This window comes from Takifugu flavidus, unplaced genomic scaffold (genome assembly GCF_003711565.1).
Source record: "Takifugu flavidus isolate HTHZ2018 unplaced genomic scaffold, ASM371156v2 ctg542, whole genome shotgun sequence".
NCBI lineage: Eukaryota > Metazoa > Chordata > Actinopteri > Tetraodontiformes > Tetraodontidae > Takifugu > Takifugu flavidus.
The window spans coordinates 1-14,202 of record NW_026622156.1 but is presented as its reverse complement, the minus strand read 5'-3'; the positions used below and the strand labels follow the sequence as shown (position 1 = coordinate 14,202).

At 50.4% G+C, this 14,202-nt stretch overlaps 2 protein-coding genes across 2 annotated transcripts; both read right to left on the bottom strand.

The window, feature by feature from the left end:
- Positions 1-18: 18 nt before the first annotated feature.
- LOC130520821 (uncharacterized) lies at positions 19-11,659 on the bottom strand. Its single transcript, XM_057024542.1, has 6 exons — positions 11,591-11,659; positions 6,139-6,181; positions 4,243-4,485; positions 4,005-4,153; positions 3,049-3,142; positions 19-1,710 (listed from the first exon to the last, which is right to left on the bottom strand). The coding sequence occupies exons 1-6, from the start codon at positions 11,657-11,659 to the stop codon at positions 1,661-1,663; spliced, it is 648 nt and encodes a 215-aa protein (XP_056880522.1). The 3' UTR covers positions 19-1,660.
- Positions 11,470-14,196, bottom strand: LOC130520822 (nonsense-mediated mRNA decay factor SMG7-like). The gene is made up of 6 exons (XM_057024543.1): positions 14,136-14,196; positions 13,817-13,900; positions 13,198-13,339; positions 12,963-13,133; positions 12,711-12,855; positions 11,470-12,637 (listed from the first exon to the last, which is right to left on the bottom strand). The coding sequence occupies exons 1-5, from the start codon at positions 14,139-14,141 to the stop codon at positions 12,713-12,715; spliced, it is 546 nt and encodes a 181-aa protein (XP_056880523.1). The 5' UTR covers positions 14,142-14,196; the 3' UTR covers positions 11,470-12,637; positions 12,711-12,712.
- Between the last annotated feature and the right edge of the window lie 6 nt (positions 14,197-14,202).

Here is a 14,202-nt window from a genome sequence, read left to right as displayed (position 1 = left end):
GAAAACCGATTATGAGGGAAAACTCACTGTTGTTAACGGAAAGTCTGATTCCATTTCCAAACAGGATTGTATTGATTCCAGATGAATCACACAATTGTTCAGCTCTGAACAAGAACTGTCAAACAATTACAGGTGGAAAGATGTGAACTGGCTTTTTATGGAGTATAACTTTGGTTTTTATATGTTATACTGTCTTATCAGTCACCTAAGACTTTTAAGACATACACTTACAAAGTTATAAAATAAGTTTTCTAATTTACTTTGAAGACAAATTTACTTTTGTCTTCCAGTTATCTGAAATAACCATCATGATTAATACAATCACAAGGTCTGAAGAAAAATCCCAGTTTAACGTAAAAACCGATTTAGTCTTTGCAGAAATGCTGGAATATTTAGCTGTTTAGAATATACGTCTTTTATGTTTTAGTCTCTTTTTTCTCGGAGCAACAATAAGTTGATTTTTCATTTTCTTCATCGATAGTTTGGATTTTAAAAGCAGAAGTTTGTCAGATCTGATTTTTGTACTTACTGCTCTGGATTTGGACTCTGGTTCCACCTCCAAACACAAATTTATTATTTCCAGAAGTCACACAGTGAATTCAACGTGAGCAAAAACCCGCTACAGCAGCTTTGATCTCAGAACGAGCAGAAAGTTCTGACAGCAGAATACCGAAACGTCAGAGGTAAATTATATGAACCTGTTTTTAATCGGCCTGTTTTCAAAAATTTTAGCAGAAGGAAACAAAATGTTCCCCGGGTCAATTATTTAAAATGTGACTGACCCCGGAGTCACAACTTACTGGTTTCACTGGTTAATCTGGTTCCAGGTCCAAACACCAGCTTATCTCCTGCTCCAGTATTCACACGATGCGAAGCAGCATGACGAAAACCACATAAACGCCTGCTGCTGCTGGAGTCACGCGTGTTTGAGGCACACCAGTTGTTTCTGGTGGTCTTTGTTCCACCAGGGTCTGGGACTGGACCTTCCTGGGAGCCCTGAGCTGCAGCCTAATCTCAAACACTGTAAAGTTGTGTTGATCTAGAAGGTTCTGATTGAAAACATCACATGAATCACGGATCAATTCATCAATAACAATCACCATTCCAGAGAAATGTTGCATCATCCAGCGCTGGCTGTTCACACGGCCAGAAACCCGATAAAAACGGTTTTTCTCACATCATCTGGATCAATGAAGCAGATCTGGATCACATACTGGGATCACAGGTGATCCTGGTGCCGCTGCCAAAGACGACTTAAACCGTTCGCACATCCCAAAAGAGCCGAACAAAACTGCCTTTTCCTGTCAGAGAGGAACTTTGATCACCGTATCGATCAGGACATCGGATTATCGGCTTCTGAGCCATCCGCTTTCTTTTCGCTTTCATCTTTCTGCTTTATTCACCTTGAGACCAGTTTTCTTTGATCATTGGTGAACTGGTTGGATCAAATATCTGGAAAAGGTTGAAATCGCCACTGGTTTCACTGGTTGGATTATTGCTGATTGGGTTCAGATCATAACATCATCTGAACTGATCTGATTTTTCTTAGAAGAGATCAAATAAAGAAGATTTAAAATGAGAGGAATCGGGCTTCTCAACTTACTGGTTTCACTGGTTAATCTGGTTCCAGGTCCAAACACCAGTTTAGTTGCTCCAGTATTCACACGACGTGACGGAGCCTGACAAAAACCACATAAACGCCTGCTGCTGCTGGAGTCACGCGTGTGCAAACATGTTGATTCAATTTACACAGGTTGCGTTTTGGTTGGTTTTGTCATGAAAAAACTGTCTAATCCCAGTGTTCCCAGTGGTCATCAGACCACAACCAACGACTCATGTCAAACAATTCAAAACATGCACAAATACTGATCAATAATCAATCAATAATGTGTTAAACAGTAATTAATAATAAAGCAGAGATTAACACGCAAATTAAAACAGTCACTCAGTCAGTTACTCAGTCAGTCACTCAGTCAGTTACTCAGTCAGTCACACAGTCACTCACACAGTCACTCACTCAGTCACTCACTCAGTCACACAGTCACTCACTCAGTCACACAGTCAGTCACACACAGTCACTCACTCAGTCACTCACTCAGTCACTCAGCCACTCACTCAGTCAGTTACTCAGTCACTCAGTCAGTTACTCAGTCAGTCACACAGTCACTCACTCAGTCACACAGTCAGTCACACAGTCACTCACTCAATCAGTTACTCAGTCAGTCACACAGTCACTCACACAGTCAGTTACTCAGTCAGTCACACAGTCACTCACACAGTCACTCACTCAGTCACTCACTCAGTCACACAGTCACTCACTCAGTCACACAGTCAGTCACACAGTCACTCACTCAGTCACTCACTCAGTCACTCACTCAGTCAGTTACTCAGTCACTCACACAGTCACTCAGTCAGTCACACAGTCACTCACTCAGTCACACAGTCAGTCACACAGTCACTCACACAGTCAGTTACTCAGTCAGTCACACAGTCACTCACACAGTCAGTTACTCAGTCAGTCACACAGTCACTCACACAGTCACTCACTCAGTCACACAGTCACTCACTCAGTCACACAGTCAGTCACACAGTCACTCACTCAGTCACTCACTCAGTCACTCAGCCACTCACTCAGTCAGTTACTCAGTCACTCAGTCAGTTACTCAGTCAGTCACACAGTCACTCACTCAGTCACACAGTCAGTCACACAGTCACTCACTCAATCAGTTACTCAGTCAGTCACACAGTCACTCACACAGTCAGTTACTCAGTCAGTCACACAGTCAGTCACACAGTCAGTCACTCACTCAGTCACTCACTCAGTCACACAGTCACTCAGTCACTCACTCAGTCACACAGTCAGTCACACAGTCACTCACTCAGTCACTCACACAGTCACTCACTCACCCACTCAGTCACTCACTCAGTCACTCACTCAGTCACACAGTCAGTCACTCACTCAGTCACACAGTCACTCAGTCACACAGTCACTCAGCCAATCAGATCTTTACATCCCTGTGGTTGAACTGATTTAATGGGATTTCTCACCAGTTTGGCTGATGGTTCTGGGTCCAAACAGGATTCTGCCCGTTGCCATGGTCACACTGTGATTGACAGCTGATTGAAAACAAACAGCTGGACTCTGAGGACGACAGCATGTAATTACAGCTGTTACTGATCTTGTAATAACAACAATAACGAGACTTTTCCTTTGTAATAAAATACTAAAATCTTAATATTTGACATAGAAACATGTCTCCTAATAATGATCCCAGCAGCAGAACATTCTGGGCCTGAATCAGTTGATCACTGATGAGAGGATCCATCCAGGTGATCAGGAAGCACCAGTCAGGACTCCAGCTCTTCCACTGGTTTTTATTCCCAGTATCACCAACTGGTCTTACGGGCACTCGCAGAGGCAGGTGGGTGTAATTCAGGCTGTGTCCGTCAGGGGGCGCCTGACACCCCAACATCTCCCCTCACAGCAACAGGGTGGTGGGTCCGAAACCCTGGCTGGAGGTGAAGGGGTGAGTCCAGACCCACCTGATGGATGGATGAAGGATGGAAGGAAAAAGAAGAACGACAGAGGAGAGAACAGGAAATTAAAAGTTGCTGTAGCTACTCTCACCTTTGTTCCTAAGGGCATGTTGCCATGGAAACCAGATCAGTTGGTTTTGGTTTATCATCTCCAGCTGAGGGCAGATGTGGTGCATGAGCCTGACTGAATGGAATCTTTGAAGAAGATTCTTTTTATCCTTCACACTGCAGGAAACAGGAAGTTCATGTCTGCTTGGCCACGCCCCCAAACCTGCGTAAGCTAACGTCTGCGGAGCGAACGCCAGAACCACGACCGAAATACGAATAATAATCACCCTGAACACCAGGTTAAGAGGCTTTTATTGAAAATGTTTCTTTTATTGATGTTTGAGGAGAAGGAAGAAGAAGAAGTTCTTCCTGTCTCAGAGCAGCAGCGCCCTGATGGTGACGATGGTGCTGAGGCTCACCGTCTTGGTGAGGACCACCCTCAACATGTCCATCCGCAGCAGGAGCAGGTTCTCCCTGCTGCGTGTCCACTCCTGGTCCGTGTCCTGGTCCGTGTCCTGGTCCGTGTCCTGGTCCGTGTCCTGGTCCGTGTCCTGGCCCCTGTCCTGCTCTGCTTGGTGGAGGAGAGATAGTTGAGGAAGATGAAGGGTGGATTTGAGGACAACCAGGTGTTCAGAAGAGGGAAGAGGGCACCGGTACCTTGGTCCACGGGGACGGAGGAGTTGTGCAGCCGGCAGCTTTCGATGGTTCTGTTGAATCCAGCGAAGAAGAAGCTCTTGTGTCCGAGGGACAGAACCGCGTTGGTGGTTTTCTGCACGCGTCCATTCACGACCATCTCACCCTCTTTGGGACGGAAGTCTGCGGCCAGACAGACGTCGGCCGGCGGCGCCTCAGACAAGAGCGGCGTCAGGATGAAGAGGGTCGGACTCAGGACTGTCGGATCTGAGGAGGAACCAGGACACGCCTTTGGTTGGAGGTTGGACGGCTCATGAGCAACAATAATTCTGGCGGAAAATTATTTTCACACTTTTACAAATTATTTTCTCTAAAACGACTTTTGGTTTTTAGCTCTGATTGTTGATGATAATCAGAAACTAATTTTTAGTAATAATAAAAAACAACAATAACTAGAAACAGAGACTTCAGACCACCGGCAAGAAGTTCAGTTGTCTACAGACCATATATGTGTGTGTGTGTGTGTGCATATATACACATATATACTCTATGTATATATGTGTATATATGCACACACACACATATATGTGTATATATGCACACACACACACACATATATATGTATATGTATATATGCACACACACACACACACATAATATGTATATATGCACACACACACACATATACTGTATGTGTATACAGTATATGCACACACACACACACATATATGTATATATGCACACACACACACACATATATGTATATATGCACACACACACAGATATATATGTATATATGCGCACACACACACACACACATATGTATATATGCGCACACACACGCACACATATATGTATATATGCACACACACCACATATATGTATATATGCACACACACACACATATATATGTATATGCACACACACATATATATGTATATATGCACACACACACATATATATGTATATATGCACACAACACACATATATATGTATATATGCACACACACATATATATGTATATATGCACACCACACACACACACATATGTATATATGCGCACACACACACACACACATATGTATATATGCGCACACACACACACACACATATGTATATATGCGCACACACACACACACATATGTATATATGCGCACACACACACATATATATATATGTATATATGCACGCACACACATCTATGTATATATCCACACACACACACACATATATGCACACATATAAAACACACATACATATATATGGATATATAATATATTTGTTATTCTATGAATAAAATATTACTATTAAGAAAATAGCAATAATAATAAATCTTGAATGAGAGTTTAGTTTACTGAATTTAATGCACATTACTACCAAAGCTGCCGACTAAACTACGACTAACGACCGTAATAACCATAATAATAACAGCAATAATAACAATAAAGCTGCCGACTAAACTACGACTAACAACCGTAATAACCATAATAATAACAGCAATAATAACAATAAAGCTGCCGACTAAACTACGACTAACGACCGTAATAACGATAATAATAACAGCAATAATTACAATAAAGCTGCCGACTAAACTACGACTAACGACCGTAATAACGATAATAATAATAGCAATAATAACAATAAAGCTGCCGACTAAACTACGACTAACGACCGTAATAACGATAATAACAGCAATAATTACAATAAAGCTGCCGACTAAACTACGACTAACGACCGTAATAACGATAATAATAACAGCAATAATAACAATAAAGCTGCCGACTAAACTACGACTAACGACCGTAATAACGATAATAACAGCAATAATAACAATAAAGCTGCCGACTAAACTACGACTAACGACCGTAATAACCATAATAATAACAGCAATAATAACAATAAAGGTGGGAGTTTTGGTACCTTTTAGCTGGACGTTGACCTCGATGCCGTCTCCAAATACTAACTCTCACAGTGTTTCAGCCTCATACAAAAACACGTTCCCTTGAGAAGATCCAGATCCCGGTCACACTGGATCCCGGTCACGCTGGATCCCGGTCTACGCTGGATCCCGGTCACGCTGGATCCCGGTCTACGCTGGATCCCGGTCTACGCTGGATCCCGGTCACGCTGGATCCCGGTCTACGCTGGATCCCGGTCTACGCTGGATCCCGGTCTACGCTGGATCTTTGATTTTCACAAATAAAAAGATGAAATAGAGACGTTTGAGGAGCCGCTCGGTGGAAACCTGAAGCTGGAAAACCGTGTTAGAGTGGGTCACCTGTAGACGGGGCCGTTGGCCGCCTGTGTTCAGGACCGGGAGGTTTGTGTTCAGCTGCGAGGCTTCATCAGTCACTGTGGTATCCAACCACCCCCCCACGGTGAAAAATGATGTGACAAAAACCTGCTAGCAGCTACAGGAAGTTCCACTGGTTTCATGGTGACAAACGTTAAAACACAACTTGAACATTCTTCTCAAACCACAAACGCAGTTCCTGTCAGCGCTCAGGGGGGGGTGCATCAGCTCCTAGCATCAGCTCCTAGCATCAGGTTCTAGCATCAGGTCCTAGCATCAGCTCCTAGCATCAGCTCCTAGCATCAGCTCCGAGCATCAGCTCCGAGCATCAGCTCCGAGCATCAGCTCCGAGCATCAGCTCCGAGCATCAGCTCCGAGCATCAGCTCCGAGCATCAGCTCCTAGCATCAGGTCCTAGCATCAGCTCCTAGCATCAGCTCCTAGCATCAGGTTCTAGCATCAGCTCCTAGCATCAGCTCCTAGCATCAGCTCCTAGCATCAGGTCCTAGCATCAGGTCCTAGCATCAGCTCCTAGCACCAGCTCCTAGCATCAGCTCCTAGCATCAGCTCCTAGCATCAGGTCCTAGCATCAGGTCCTAGCATCAGCTCCTAGCACCAGCTCCTAGCACCAGCTCCTAGCATCAGCTCCTAGCATCAGGTCCTAGCATCAGGTCCTAGCATCAGCTCCTAGCACCAGCTCCTAGCATCAGCTCCTAGCATCAGGTCCTAGCATCAGGTCCTAGCATCAGCTCCTAGCACCAGCTCCTAGCACCAGCTCCTAGCATCAGCTCCTAGCATCAGCTCCTAGCATCAGCTCCTAGCATCAGCTCCTAGCATCAGGTCCTAGCATCAGGTCCTAGCATCAGCTCCGAGCATCAGCTCCTAGCGTCAGCTCCTAGCGTCAGCTCCTAGCATCAGGTCCTAGCATCAGCTCCTAGCATCAGCTCCTAGCATCAGGTCCTAGCATCAGCTCCGAGCATCAGCTCCTAGCATCAGGTTTTAGCATCAGGTCCTAGCATCAGGTCCGAAGACACATACCAAGAGTATGCTGTCGTCATGGTTACAGCTGTATGTGTTGCCAGATGCTAAGACTAGCTTAGCCCTCAGGACTACCCGAGGGGCGACAGGACTGAACCTCTGCTACACCTGAGCCCGTCTCACCGACGCTGAGGTTGTGCTTCAAAATGCAAGAAGAAGAAATGGCAGCTCGACAAAAACCAAACTGTTCATCAGCTGATCAAAGGCTGGAGATCAAAGCCCTTAAAAGCCCAAATCTTGGCAGGAGTTTGCAGGGCACCAAACAGGGGACCCTCAGGGAGATCTCAGGTGAGCATCTCAGGTGAGCCATCTCAGGTGGGCCATCTCAGGTGGGCATCTCAGGTGGGCCATCTCAGGTGAGCATCTCAGGTGAGCCATCTCAGGTGAGCATCTCAGGTGGGCCATCTCAGGTGGGCCATCTCAGGTGGGCCATCTCAGGTGAGCCATCTCAGGTGGGCCATCTCAGGTGAGCATCTCAGGTGAGCATCTCAGGTGAGCATCTCAGGTGGGCCATCTCAGGTGAGCCATCTCAGGTGGGCCATCTCAGGTGAGCATCTCAGGTGAGCATCTCAGGTGGGCCATCTCAGGTGAGCATCTCAGGTGAGCATCTCAGGTGGGCCATCTCAGGTGGGCCATCTCAGGTGAGCCATCTCAGGTGAGCCATCTCAGTGAGCATCTCAGGTGGGCCATCTCAGGTGGGCCATCTCAGGTGGGCCATCTCAGGTGAGCCATCTCAGGGGGCCATCTCAGGTGAGCATCTCAGGTGGGCCATCTCAGGTGGGCCATCTCAGGTGAGCCATCTCAGGTGGGCCATCTCAGGTGAGCCATCTCAGGTGGGCCATCTCAGGTGAGCATCTCAGGTGGGCCATCTCAGGTGGGCCATCTCAGGTGAGCCATCTCAGGTGAGCCATCTCAGGTGGGCCATCTCAGGTGAGCATCTCAGGTGAGCATCTCAGGTGGGCCATCTCAGGTGAGCATCTCAGGTGGGCCATCTCAGGTGAGCATCTCAGGTGAGCCATCTCAGGTGGGCCATCTCAGGTGGGCCATCTCAGGTGAGCCATCTCAGGTGAGCCATCTCAGGTGAGCCATCTCAGGTGGGCCATCTCAGGTGAGCATCTCAGGTGAGCATCTCAGGTGGGCCATCTCAGGTGAGCATCTCAGGTGGGCCATCTCAGGTGAGCATCTCAGGTGGGCCATCTCAGGTGGGCCATCTCAGGTGGGCCATCTCAGGTGAGCCATCTCAGGTGAGCCATCTCAGGTGAGCCATCTCAGGTGGGCCATCTCAGGTGAGCCATCTCAGGTGAGCCATCTCAGGTGAGCATCTCAGGTGGGCCATCTCAGGTGGGCCATCTCAGGTGGGCCATCTCAGGTGAGCCATCTCAGGTGAGCATCTCAGGTGGGCCATCTCAGGTGGGCATCTCAGGTGAGCATCTCAGGTGGGCCATCTCAGGTGAGCATCTCAGGTGAGCATCTCAGGTGAGCATCTCAGGTGGGCCATCTCAGGTGGGCATCTCAGGTGAGCATCTCAGGTGGGCCATCTCAGGTGGGCCATCTCAGGTGAGCCATCTCAGGTGGGCCATCTCAGGTGAGCATCTCAGGTGGGCCATCTCAGGTGAGCATCTCAGGTGAGCATCTCAGGTGAGCATCTCAGGTGGGCCGTCGTTTCTCTTCTAGAAGCAACTTTTCAACTGGTCTTAAAATCGGATCAGGAGAATCTGAAAACACCAACTGGACCAGAGCTGGTGCGGAGCGGGACCGGGACCGGAGCTGGAGCAGGACCAGAGCTGGAGCGGAGCGGGACCGGAGCTGGTGGAGCGGAGCGGGACCGGAGCTGGAGCGGAGCTGGAGCTGGAGCGGGACGCAGCGTCAGGCCAGGGACACGAAGTTCTGATGGGCCAAGAAAAGGGTGGTCGCCGTGGCAACACTACACACGAGGCTGGAAGGATCTTGTCGAGGTTTGAGCCTGAACTTTGTCACCGTGATTGTAAACACGGTGAGAAACTACAGAACAAAAACTGTTGAACAGTTTCTGTGGAGCAGAAACTGAGCAGCAGCTGAAGGTGGTCTGAGGTTGATCCCCCAAACCCCCACGAGTCTTATCTGATGGCGAGGGTTCTCCCAGCTGGGTCACGTGACTCGCCCGCACCGCAGCCCCAGCACCGTTCAAGGATCACGTTAGCACCATTCAAGGCCCCACAAGGATTCCGTTCAAGGATCACGTTAGCACCATTCAAGGCTCGCGTTAGCACCATTCAAGGCCGTTCAAGGCTCACGTTAGCACCATTCAAGGATCACGTTAGCACCATTCAAGGATCACGTTAGCACCATTCAAGGCCGTTCAAGGCTCACGTTAGCAGACACACACAGGCACACACAGGCACACACACAGAGACATACACAGGCACACACACACACACAGGCACACACACAGAGACATACACAGACATACACAGGCACACACACACACACAGGCACACACACAGAGACATACACAGACATACACAGGCACACACAGGCACACACACAGACATACACAGGCACACACACAGAGACATACACAGGCACACACACAGGCGCACACAGACATACACAACCGTACACAACCGTACACAAACAGAGACAGACACACACAGGCACACACACACACACACACAGACATACACAGACACACACAGGCACATACACAGGCGCACAGACACACACAGGCTCACACACAGACACAAACAGACATACACGGGCACACACAGACATACACAGGCACACACAGACATACACAGGCACACACACAGGCGCACAGACACACACAGGCTCACACACAGACACAAACAGACATACACGGGCACACACAGACATACACAGGCACACACAGACATACACAGGCACACACACAGAGGCACACACACAGACACACAGGCACACACACAGAGACAGACACACACAGACAGAAATACACACATAGGCACACACACACATACACAAATGCACACACACACACACACAGCCGTACACAGGCACACACACACACATACACAGGTGCACACAGGCACACACAGACATACACAGGCACACACAGGCACATACACAGGCGCACACACACAGACATACACAGACACACACAGGCTCACACAGGCACACACACAGACGTACACGGGCACACACAGACACACACAGACATACACGGGCACACACAGACACAAACAGACATACACGGCACACAGACATACACAGGCTCACACAGACACACACAGACATACACAGGCACACACACACAGACACACACACAGACACAACAGACATACACGGGCACACACAGACACAGGCACACACACACAGACAGAAAGACACACACAGACAGAAAGACATACACAGGCACACACAGACATACACAGGCACACACACTCAGACATACACAGCCGTACACAGGCACACACACACACAAATACACAGGCACACACACACACAGACATACACAGACACATACACAGGCACCACACACACGCAGACATACACAGGCACACACACACACAGACATACACACGCATACACGGGCACACACAGACATACACAGACACAGGCACACACACAGAGACAGAAAGACAGACAGAGACATACACAGGCACACACAGACATACACAGGCACAGGCACACACACACAGACATACACAGATGCACACACAGACATACACAGCCGTACACAGGCACACACACACATACACAGGTGCACACACACAGACATACACAGACACACATACACAGGCGCACACACACACACACACACACACACACACACACACACACACACACACACTCTCCAGGCCTGTCACTGTCACCAACGGCTGATTCACAGGTGTGTTTGACAGGAGATTCTTCCAGATATTCCGGGTATTCCAGATATTCCGGGCTGAGCACATGGAGACGAGATGGAGGAACAACTTTATTGAACAACGGGTGTGATGGGTTCTACAGGTGTAGCAGAGGTCTGCACAGACGCTCCAGGCTGAGCCTCACACACTTGAGCCTCACACACTTGAGCCTCACACACCTGAGCCTCACACACCTGAGCCTCACACACTTGAGCCTCACACACTTGAGCCTCACACACTTGAGCCATGATAGCAACACTAAACCAGCTCTTCCTTTAAAGTCTGCTGCAATAAAATGGGGAAACTAAAACAGGTAAAACAAGCTCAACTCTCAAACTGGAGCGTGGTGATCGCCCCCTGCTGGCAGGAGGAGGCGGAGCCACGGCCCAGGAGCGTCCCACTACCCGGAGCGGTCCGAGTCCTGGGTGTGCAGCAGGTCCAGGTTGCCGTGGGGACGGTGGAGAAGGGCTGCCAGCTCAGAGCTCAGTGATTATTGATCAGTGGTGAAACGAGAGGTGAAGCATTCGTCCCAGGTAGCGACGCTGGAACATCCCATAATCACCCCAGACATGAAACGGCAGCAAGCGCCAAAGATGCAGGAGAACTAAAGAGGAAACATTACACCAGGCGAGGCTTGGCTCCGCCCACCGCTGCCGCGCCGTGACGTCCACCACCGTTCTTCCTGATGCTTCACAAAGGACGAGCAAGAGCTCAGTCAACGTCGCCGTGGCGACGCCCGCCCGCAGCTCCTCCCCCAGTCATGAAATCAGTGATTAAAAAGTGACTCCGCCAGGTCAGCTGACCACAGGAACGTCATCCTTCCAGTGGTTCCACGCTCGTTTGCTTCCCAAGAAGAAGAGGACGGGTTTCTGCCTCCTAATCCAGCCAGTGTGGTTCTGCAGGGTGCCGATCCCACGCGGGGGTCCAGAAGGTGGTCCAGAAGGTGGTCCAGGAGGGGCTCCACTGCTCCTCCACGGGCACAGGGGGGGTGTTTGAGCCTTCCTGGGGGTCGTCGCCGCCCAGCCCCCACCTCTCCTCGCGGTCTCATTTCCAGGTTAGTTGGAGCTGCTCATTAAAATCGGGTGCTGACTCTAACGCTGGTTGGACCCGTTCAGTGAGGCGGGTTCATGGCGCCGTGACCTCGCTGCTGCTTCTGCTTCTGCTGGAGGAGGAGCTGCTCCAGCGCCGACGGGCCGGGCTTGCATCATGGAGCTGGACCAGATGGACTGCAGGGAGCAACCAGAGTGGCACATGTGAACAGAGTCAGAACCGGACCACGGACCGTCTGGGCCAACCCACCTTCAGGCTGTCCAGCAACACCGACGACTCCTCCATGGGAGACTCCTGATTGGCCCACGAGCTGCTGCTGGGACCCATCTGATGCCAGCTGCTGTCTGAGGGGCAGAGGTCGGCAGGTAGTCCAGACCCAAAGTGCTTACGGACCCTGGGACACCACACAGAGAGAGCAATGAGGTCCAGGGGGCAGATCCTGTGACAGAACCCCACCTCGGAACTCTTAGAGATGCTCCCCCCATCCTACACCCCCCTCACCGCTCTTATCGGGCTTCCAGCGGTCCACGAGCCTGCGGTCCCGGCTGTCCGGTGTTCCGATGGGTCCAAAACTGGAGAAGGGCGGAGCTCCGTGGTTGTGTGTGGGGGGTGAGGACGGGAGGCTACTGGGGTTGGATGAGTGAGGCGATTGGCTCGCTGGGGTGGAGTGATCTGCCAATCAGAAGGGAGCTTAGAAGCAGCTGTGGCAGTGAGAACGCTTCCAGCTGAGACCTACCTGAGCTGGCAGGAAGGGAGGGTGACCATGGAAACAGGGAGTAGAGGGACGGCTCCTGGTGCATCATGGGAGTGCTGGGCTTGGAAGTGGCGCTCTGGTTCTTCCCGTAAGCCTGGCGGAAGATGCTGCTCTGGCTGAACTCCTGGACACATGAGAGCCGCTGGTCAGGGAGCAGCTCAAGGTCAACCCCCCAGGGCCGGGGGGGGGGGTCAAACCCACCAGGGCCGGGGGGGTCAACCCCCCAGCCCTGGGGGGGGGGGGGGTTCAACCCACCAGGGCCGGGGGGGTCAAACCCCCCAGCCCTGGGGGGGGGGGGGGTCAACCCACCAGGGCCGGGGGGGTCAAACCCCCCCCCTGGGGGGGGGGGTCAAACCCACCAGCCTCCTCTGGGTTTCTTCTCAATAATAATTAGATAATCATAAAACAATCCTAATATTTCGGTCTTTCATGGCAGCTCTTCACCAGCAGGCTGCGCTGCCACCTGCTGGTGAAGAGCTGCGACACCATAGTGGGACCCAGAGAGCTCTGGCTCCTTTCAGGCCCGGTTCAGGCCCGGTTCAGGCCAGAGGTCTCTGTGGGCCAGCGTGACCCTGACACAGACACATGCACGAGTCCTGACCTGCACTGGGAACCCAGAAAGGGGCAGGAGGGAGGACTGGGCGGCGGCCTCAGCGCTGCTGTCCAGGCGGTTCTGAGCGGGAAGCTGCAGAGATGAACGACAGGTGACACGTGACTGGTACCGACAGCAAAGGTGGACTTCAGGAATTCTGGGATGAGTATTGTTTGCAAGCTGCCGTCTGAAGACAAATGCAGCTGTTCTACATGGTCGGGCCTAGAACCTGCAACCCTTCGTGTTCTGCCACGACCTCTAATCTGGTGGTTGGGCCGGATCAGAGTCCTGAGCGCTGAGGAACATGTGACGGCGTCGGGGTACATACAAACATGCTGGGTCCAGGGGCGGAGCTAAGGGGGCCGGCCGACACCTGGAAGAGATCAGGAGGCTTA

Coding starts and splice junctions, on each gene's coding strand:
- LOC130520821 (XM_057024542.1), bottom strand. CDS start 11,659: ATGGCTCAAGTGTGTGAGGCTCAAGTGTGTGAGGCTCAAGTGTGTGAG. Junction 6,182..11,590: donor CTCAGGTGTGTGAGGCTCAG/GTGTGTGAGGCT, acceptor ACACTGTGAGAG/TTAGTATTTGGAGACGGCAT. Junction 4,154..4,242: donor CTCCGTCCCCGTGGACCAAG/GTACCGGTGCCC, acceptor TCCACCAAGCAG/AGCAGGACAGGGGCCAGGAC.
- LOC130520822 (XM_057024543.1), bottom strand. Junction 13,340..13,816: donor TTTCTGGGTTCCCAGTGCAG/GTCAGGACTCGT, acceptor TCATGTGTCCAG/GAGTTCAGCCAGAGCAGCAT. Junction 12,856..12,962: donor CTGGAAGCCCGATAAGAGCG/GTGAGGGGGGTG, acceptor GTGGTGTCCCAG/GGTCCGTAAGCACTTTGGGT.